The sequence below is a fragment of the Sinocyclocheilus anshuiensis genome, unplaced genomic scaffold (assembly GCF_001515605.1).
Source record: "Sinocyclocheilus anshuiensis isolate Anshui unplaced genomic scaffold, SAMN03320099.WGS_v1.1 scaffold615, whole genome shotgun sequence".
Lineage (NCBI taxonomy): Eukaryota > Metazoa > Chordata > Actinopteri > Cypriniformes > Cyprinidae > Sinocyclocheilus > Sinocyclocheilus anshuiensis.
The window spans coordinates 1,320,159-1,329,648 of record NW_015552647.1 but is presented as its reverse complement, the minus strand read 5'-3'; the positions used below and the strand labels follow the sequence as shown (position 1 = coordinate 1,329,648).

The 9,490-nt window shown below is 36.0% G+C and overlaps 1 protein-coding gene across 1 annotated transcript in view; it reads left to right on the top strand.

Annotated features, from left to right (window-relative positions):
- LOC107666965 (contactin-3-like) overlaps positions 1-9,490 on the top strand; it is a 69,996-nt gene that overhangs the window by 5,967 nt on the left and 54,539 nt on the right. The window contains exons 2-3 of the mRNA XM_016458523.1: positions 4,482-4,619; positions 6,844-6,979. Of these exons, the coding sequence (XP_016314009.1) occupies positions 4,565-4,619; positions 6,844-6,979 (191 nt within the window). The 5' untranslated portion in view covers positions 4,482-4,564. The remainder of the gene's footprint in view (positions 1-4,481; positions 4,620-6,843; positions 6,980-9,490) is intronic.

Below are 9,490 nucleotides of genomic sequence, written 5' to 3'. Positions count from 1 at the left end.
GGGGGGCGGCTATCTGCCACTGTGATTATTGGGTTGTGGGACGGATCGCTGGCTGCCATCTTACTGTTAAGTGCACTTTCTCTTGCTGCCCCATGACACTTCTATAGAACGCACCTTTCGATTTTATAGTCACCAAAAGAGGAAATCTGTTTCTATATTGGTCTACGAATCTAAATGCTGTGCTGGATAAGCACGGTTGAATTGTGTATACTGTTGTTCAAGGATTCTGCTTTAGTTGTGCTCACCTCTGTATTCATTGATTGTTGGTCATTTGCATTCAAGCTACAACATTTTATTTATTATATTTGATTTGATTTGATTTTGTTTTGTGTTATTATTTTATTTAATGGAAACTGTTTTTAACAGTTTTAGTTCACAATAACAACAGTGGTTGCAGCAGACACCATCACAGTACTGATTATGGGTCACCATACTTGGCCACATGTCACGTCACTTCACTTCACTTTCCTCCAATGAATTGTTAAGGTTTGATGGTCAGGCATGGAGCATGATTTATTCTCACTGTCTAAAACACAATATATATTCAACTTCACCATACTGTTACAAGAACTGATGATTTATAGCAGGAGTATGAATCTAGGTCCCACACCAAATGTTTAATGTCAATCGAAGTATCACCAAGCAGTTGATCTACAGTAATTATAGTCTAAAAGTACACGTAATGCTCAGGTTCAGGGATTTAGTGTAAAAAGTAATTTAGCTGACACTTCTTTCCGAAGAGGTATACTTATTAAAGGGACGATCCCCATGGAATAACCTGGGATTAAGTGGTTTGCTCAAAAGCATGACGGAGATGGTTTCAGGGGCCGTTCTCTCCAGAACTTCAGTTTGTCAAGAGATGAGTTTGCCAAGTAGGATGCCTTCATCAATCAACAATAGTTTTTGGTCAGAATTTCTGTCAAAAAACATTGTTTTCATGACCCTATTTTTAGGTTGCAACCTACCTAAGAACCACTAGCCTAAACCTAACCCTAAAATCTGATGGATAAAAAAAAAAGATCTGGTTTATAAAATATTATTCCAGAATAGGATTTTGATCCAGAAACACGTCTTACTTAACAAAATTGCCTAATAATGTTAGAATCAAATTGATATGTGGGATTTATTTCAACCATAAAAATCAATATATATTGTGGAATCTATTTTAGCTTCAAGTGGGAGATTTACTAATTGGCTCAATATGTAGCATTTCTCATCTACCAGTGGGTTGCTGGCAGATCATGCACCATAATCATAAGAGCTACAGTGCTTGGCATGTTCATCAGCGCTTCCCATACTGCTGATCATCTCTATAATACGATGTATTATCCGTTTGTAATCACATGTAGACCGTTGAGCATGCTGGTCTAGTCCTCAGATCTTGACACAAATGAAATCAGCCTGAATTGCAAAACAGACACCTTTAACCACATATATTCCTAAATGTTCATTCTAATCAAGTAGTGATCTCATTTACTGGTGCAATAGAATCATGCAATGGCTTTTATCGCATAGCACTGTTGCAGATGGTGATGCTGCACTGCATCATTACATTTAGCTAGTCGAATGCTCATCATTTTGCTTAATAAGATGGTTGGTGGAAGCTGGTGGAAAATGACACCTCAGCTCAGTTTTTGGAAGACTCGTGAGAGATTGGTTGTAATTGCAATGCATGCCCCATCTCGCGTGTTGCTGGATGTGACATGCACACAATTTGAAATCTACATCCAGTTTGTTAACTCGCATTTTCCTTTTCCAACAGCAATCTTCTCTCGGAAGCCTTGCTGTAGGGCGTGAGTTGTCCTTTATTTTGTCGCCTTGCCTGTTAGCGTGCTTTTTTTGGGTTGCATGCAGGTTACATGCAGAGGTCATAATGAGAAACAATGACAACTGTAATGTTTTTCATTGGAGGACTGTAGCTACAGTTCCTCTTCCCTCTTGTCCTGATTCAAAAGCCGAGCTGTGTAATCCAATCTGACAGAGTTTCCTGCGGCATAATGTGCCCCCAAACTTAAAAGACGCCAGTCAAATCCACCCGACCCCCTGTCCCTGATATTACTACAGACACCCCCAGCAGTCATCCCCACTAAGATACAGCATTAAACAAGGGGTTTTTCTGAAGATTATGCAATTATAATGAATTGATAGCAGATTACCCTTTCTCCAAGCCTTCATGCCTTTATTGATTTAAAGGGCCAGTACAGCAGAAATGAGTAAGCTTTATGAAAAAGAACTGTGAAAAGAGTGTACACAAATGGTTTTAAACCTCAGGGTGTTAAATAAAGACTAATTAGCTGGTTCTGTAGAAAAAAAAATCATATGGCCTAAGGCCATAGAGCTGGAACTGTGACAGTTAGGGATTTTCAAAGCGAAATAAAGCAAGTAAAGGAAAATCTCCACTTCTCACAGGAGTCAGTCCCTCATGAAATGCTATAAAAATCCCAAAGTGCATGCCAATCTGTCAAGACAACTTTTATTATAGTATAAAATACAGTAAATTTAGCTTTTTGATCCAGAAACCCATATGATGGCATATAAAAGAAGAACATATGAAGCATTGCTATATATTTTAGTGAAGAATAAGTGAAATAAATTACAAATATACCTTAAATTCACAGTATGTTACCTGTGACTGCGCAATATTAACACAAGTTCGGGATGCCAGTTAATTAAACATTTAAATCAAATTATTCGGGCTTTTCAACAATTAATGAATATAATTAATCTAGATTGATTGTATATAATAAATATTTGCTGTGAAATTTTTTTTGAATGTAATCAATTATTGTACTGATTAGACATTAGGAACTTTATTACACATTAAGTCTTTTATTCTCTACAGTCCGCAAATATTTTTGAATTGTTGATTTTTGCACACATTGCATTGTGTGTCTTGGATGCGACTTTTTTAAGACCAGAGTTGAGTAGATAACTTACAAATTGTAGTCCATTACTACTGATTCCAAATTACTTTTAGATTACATTTGACCTAACTCGTCTATCACTCGTCTATTATCTAGGATAATCTTGTACCATATTTATATAAAAATGGAAAGAAAAAGAAAATATGTTCCATTTGTTACTATTAACAACATGAAGTGCATTAAACTTTACATTACGTCAAGGTTTCCCAAACACAAACTGCAAGGGTTTGTGAGTTCAATAAGAAAGCTAATAATTAATTAAATCAATTAAATAAAAATGTAAAATTAAAATAAATAATTATAAAATAACATCAATCAAAAAATATATATATATATATTTTATTTGTTTATCAGCATGTCATGTAACCTTTAACCAATGTAAGATAACGCATGCACATATGATACTTAATTATTAACTTATTACCTTAAAATCTCATGGGGTTCTTCAAGTAAATATATTAAGAGAAAGAGGTTCAGCTGACAAAAAAAAGTTTGGGAATTAGGAAAAAAGAGGACTTAGGGAGAATCATTAAATTATGAATAATAGCAACTGTAGATTGATTATGAGTAAAACGTAATTTAATCTAATTACAAGTACTTAATTTTTGGAATCTTATTACGTAATCCAGATTACATGTAATCAGTTACTACCCAGCACTTTTTAAGATGTGTTAAGTTTAAAGTAGTTCAACTTTGAAAAACACATCTCGAGACCACTGCTTTTTATTCCATTTGGTTGCACTCCATCTGCTTTTGAATGCAAGGATATTTCCTGCAAGATGGCATCACACAGTAATTGAGATATGCATAAACCTCATATGTAAATGGCTGCATTTCTGGTAATCAAAATGAAAGGTCCTCTGAGAAGTCATTGCGAATTATTCTGTCAGATTCAACCCTACGCAGGGCCTCAGAAGATGTCATTTTGCCTGTATATGTGGGTGGAATGCTACGTGCTAGTGAAAGTGGCTAACAGTATTTAGGTTGGCTTCTAGCTCCTATTAATAGTCAAGAGAAAGTAGCTTTTGAGGTCAACAAATTCCAGCCCCCTGATTTCTCTGATGTTGCAGGTTTCTGTTTGTTTCTTCGCTATCACGAATAATAATGCATAATTTAGTCCGCATCCAGCTTCAGAACAAAAGCAGTTGCTACTCTCTTTAAATGTGCAATGAATATTTTGTACAGAGTTAACAGTTGGGGGTTTCTAACTGTCTGCTTTCTTGTTTTATTCTTTCATCGAAGCGTTGCTCCCATCTGTCATTCATACTCAAAACATAATTGCATTGATTTTCTGCACATTTTAACTCCAGTCTCCCAAGGCTTTTGTTTGCAGTGCTTTAATATTTTAGTCGCCATCAGCCCGTCACATTGAAAACATCTCAGTTGTTAACTTTCTCTTTGATCCAACAACATTTCACCAGTATTTGTCCCCACAGTCGAGGTGATCACTTCAACAGAGGTGTAATCTCTCAGATCTGTCTATAAAGGCAGCGCATCTGTCATATTTGACTCAGAATGTCTTATTTTAATTATTTCTGTAATTACTTTCCCCCACAGATTATACGTCTCACATTCAAGGGAGAAATCATTCCATTAACAAGCAATTGGATGAGAGTCATACTTGCCCTTGGCAACTAAAGATGACGTTACTATGGAAACGACTTGTGGTGCTATCAATCATTGGCTGCCTCGCAGGTAAATTATTGTCCTGCTGTTTTGTTACTGAATGTTTTGTTTTTTCATTCTGTTTTTATTTTGGGCTGAATGTATATGTAATGGACTGTCATAAAAGCAAGAATTTCATTATGATCTTAAGCCTTGGATTCATTCAGTCCTTGGAGGAGGTTTCAGACAAGACGCTGAAGTCGGATAAGTTTATACGTGCATTCATGTCGAATATATTGTTGTTTTGAATACTATTGAACTTAATTATCATGTTATGTTCAGAAAAGAAATAACAATATGATATTGAGAAAGTAATGCCTTTTTGGGCTTAGTCTTTGAAGTAATAAACTTCAACAGGAAAGCCCTCGTGTGAAAAAAAAAATGTAAATGAAATAAATAAATTAAAATAACCCTAATGTTGAACCCAGAGTTATTTTATATATATATATATATATATATATATATACACAGTGCCATTCAAAAGTTTCAAGAGTCATGGATTTTTTTATGTCCTTGAAAGCCTCTTCAAAATTATTGTGGGAAAGCTCATCAGTGCTGTATTTATTTGATCAATATACAGTAAAAAAACACACACAAGAAAAAAACACAACTTAAGTTAATGTATTTTAAAATGTAATTTATTCCTGTGATGGAATTTTCAGAAGATCCTTCAGAAATAATTCTGATTTGGTGCTTAAGTAACATTTCTTATTAATATCAATGTTGAAAACTGATGTGCTGCCTTATATTTTGTGGAAACCATGATCATTTGTTTTCTTTTATGAATAGAAACATTATAAATGTAATTGCTGTTATCAATGTATTGTTACCTTGCTGAATAAAATATAGATTTCTTGCAAAAAGCAAAAACTGACCTCAAACTTTTGAATGGTAGTGTACATATAAGTGTCTCCTCAAAACATCGGATGAGAAAATAATCGATATTACAAACATAAATCGCAAATATTACTAAATATGGCATTAAAGGTATAAAAGTCACTTGTTTTTATAAAGTAACGCTGTCAAACAGCGACACCCGCAGGTAAAGTTACAGCAGAGGCTTGCCTCCCTTCGGTCATAATATTTATATATAAATATATATTTATATATAAAACTGCCTCCTCATTTTAAAACACCACCGCATGCCACTGATATATATATATATATATATACATTTTTTTCTTTACCCAGTCCTTTTATATCCATTTATGTTTGGTTTCCCCAAGGCTGCAGTGAGATTGTGGCCCAATACCTGTGTTTGTCAAAGATGATTATCAGGATTCCTGGGATGGAGGCTTGTCTGTATCTCACTAGAAACCGCTGCCTCTTCCTTCCTCTCTGGATGCAGTGGATTACAAATGCAACTCAGAGGAAACTTATTTTTGTTCGTTGGTGGCAGTATTTACAACAGAAGGTTTGATTAATGAGAGAGCAGATGCTATTGTGAAGGGAAATACAGACTAAATCATTTTCTTTTCATCTTGTATTCATGAAACTGAAACACAGAACAATTATAACCGACACATGCATCACATATCCTATAGTTATGGTGTGTAATTTCAGAAATGATACACACAATCTTTCTTCTGTTGATATTACCACAGCTGACACTGGAGTTTATTTTCCTGTAGGATGGCGTTTCTATGAGGTTTGCAGAATTGTCTCGTAAATATGGCTGCACGGTGTATCTCTGTATAATATGAATTAATAAAGAAAAAATAATGGCTGCAAGTCTCTGGAATCTATTTAGATATATTACATAATATTCTGACAATGGAGGCGTGATGTCTTCTGAAGCACACTTCTAGAAAAATTTAGAAGTGTAGGGAGCTGCAAAAGATGTGTGAATAATGGTATTTTTCTGTAGTCCTGGATGTTTTTAGTATCAAATAAAAGCAGCTGTCAAAGCATGCACAGTATAAACGTGTGTGTGTGTGTGTGTGTGGGTGTATATATACATATATTCCCTCCTCCTCCCCAGCACCACCTCTAGGGATTTGCTATGGGGTCTACCATTTCTTGCAACAGGCTGTCCTGTTTTGTGTTATTTTGACTAAGCTAAACAAATTCTTGTATTTGCTCTGCAGCAGCAGCAATGTAGCATGTCTCATACGCCAAAATGAAGCTTTTGTACATTACATTCCCCATGCCGGTAAATGCTAGTTGAAATCATTCACTCTGAGACTTGTCATGATTGAACTGTATTTTTATTAAATGAACAACAAATGGATTATCTCTGTGTCAGTCTCATCAGCACATGCAGAAGACACAAAGTTTCTTGGTCCAAGCTGGAAAAAGGAACCCGAAGATCTGATACTGCCCATCCACTCTCCTGAGCAGGAGGCTGTTTTAACCTGTGAGGCATCGGGAGTCCCTTCCCCTCAGTACAGGTATGAGCCCAATCTAGTGTTCTATATATATATATATATATAAAAACTGCCTCCTCATTTTAAAACACCACCGCATGCCACTGATATATATATATATATATATACATTTTTTTCTTTACCCAGTCCTTTTATATCCATTTATGTTTGGTTTCCCCAAGGCTGCAGTGAGATTGTGGCCCAATACCTGTGTTTGTCAAAGATGATTATCAGGATTCCTGGGATGGAGGCTTGTCTGTATCTCACTAGAAACCGCTGCCTCTTCCTTCCTCTCTGGATGCAGTGGATTACAAATGCAACTCAGAGGAAACTTATTTTTGTTCGTTGGTGGCAGTATTTACAACAGAAGGTTTGATTAATGAGAGAGCAGATGCTATTGTGAAGGGAAATACAGACTAAATCATTTTCTTTTCATCTTGTATTCATGAAACTGAAACACAGAACAATTATAACCGACACATGCATCACATATCCTATAGTTATGGTGTGTAATTTCAGAAATGATACACACAATCTTTCTTCTGTTGATATTACCACAGCTGACACTGGAGTTTATTTTCCTGTAGGATGGCGTTTCTATGAGGTTTGCAGAATTGTCTCGTAAATATGGCTGCACGGTGTATCTCTGTATAATATGAATTAATAAAGAAAAAATAATGGCTGCAAGTCTCTGGAATCTATTTAGATATATTACATAATATTCTGACAATGGAGGCGTGATGTCTTCTGAAGCACACTTCTAGAAAAATTTAGAAGTGTAGGGAGCTGCAAAAGATGTGTGAATAATGGTATTTTTCTGTAGTCCTGGATGTTTTTAGTATCAAATAAAAGCAGCTGTCAAAGCATGCACAGTATAAACGTGTGTGTGTGTGTGTGTGTGGGTGTATATATACATATATTCCCTCCTCCTCCCCAGCACCACCTCTAGGGATTTGCTATGGGGTCTACCATTTCTTGCAACAGGCTGTCCTGTTTTGTGTTATTTTGACTAAGCTAAACAAATTCTTGTATTTGCTCTGCAGCAGCAGCAATGTAGCATGTCTCATACGCCAAAATGAAGCTTTTGTACATTACATTCCCCATGCCGGTAAATGCTAGTTGAAATCATTCACTCTGAGACTTGTCATGATTGAACTGTATTTTTATTAAATGAACAACAAATGGATTATCTCTGTGTCAGTCTCATCAGCACATGCAGAAGACACAAAGTTTCTTGGTCCAAGCTGGAAAAAGGAACCCGAAGATCTGATACTGCCCATCCACTCTCCTGAGCAGGAGGCTGTTTTAACCTGTGAGGCATCGGGAGTCCCTTCCCCTCAGTACAGGTATGAGCCCAATCTAGTGTTCTATGCTAGCAATTTATGTATTATTTCATTGCTATTACAAACCATTTAAGCGGTTGGTTTTGGCAAATTGGCAGCTTATTCCCATAAGGATCAGCTTGAAAAGTAATGGCACTGATTGCTATTGATTTTCCAGGTGAGAGGCAATTTATTTGTCCTTCGTGTTTGCAGTTGCATAAATCCAGTAATCTACTGTATTTCTAACAGCCTATCCCAGTGGAATCCGTGTATCATTCGATCATTCGTTTTTTGATTTAATATCGAAAGTAGAAAAATGAGAAAACGGCTCCTTTTTTGTTTTTTTTTTCCAAAAATTGAAAAAAGAGAATTCAGCTTAAATTTTCTTTTTTCGCTCAGGGGTAGAAAAATGAATAAACAGCATGAATATTTGATTTCTACACGTGGGCAGGAATTAAATGCCCCTTTCTTCTGATTGGTCAGCCGAAGATCCAACCGTGCCGTCATCAGTTCTTCCGCAGTATCACGCAGCAGAATAATAGTCCTCCACTGCTGCAGTTGTATGGATTAATTACCCATTTTATTGCAACTACATTTCATATTTTTCTCATCAAACAGATTAATGAATAGCTCGACACAACTAGTACTGGGGCAGAGGGTGTTCTTCTGTGTAGACCAGCGGTTCTTAAAGTGATAGGGGGTCCGCGAAATAATTTGCTATAGCCTAAAGTATATCCAGACTGTAAAGTCACTTTTTTTATCATGCTACATAGGCCTACTGTGATTTATTCCAAAGTGACTTATATGATGCATTTAACGTCAAATAATCTAAATGAAGCCTTTAAGTATTCCCTGTGGTTCATGTTTGTGGCATGCGCCAGAAAGATGCTCAAGGACACCGAGACGCGCTAAAGCAGCGCATTCTGTTGTTCTCTTTATTTTTCAAAGGCATTTTGTAGTTATTTTGAATGTAACATTACACAAATAAAAATATACATTTTACCATATGACTATAATTGACAGAGTATTAAGTTATTTCCCCTCGATGGGGAAAAAATCCAAGTGAACATCAATCAGTACTCAATATTAATTTAAACTGCTTTAAATATGACTGCTGCTTATTTCCGGTGCACTTCTGCGCTTGACTGTAGTCTGTCTGCTTATTGACTTTATTTAACCCATCGCAATTTATTGGAACTGTGTGAACTAGAGT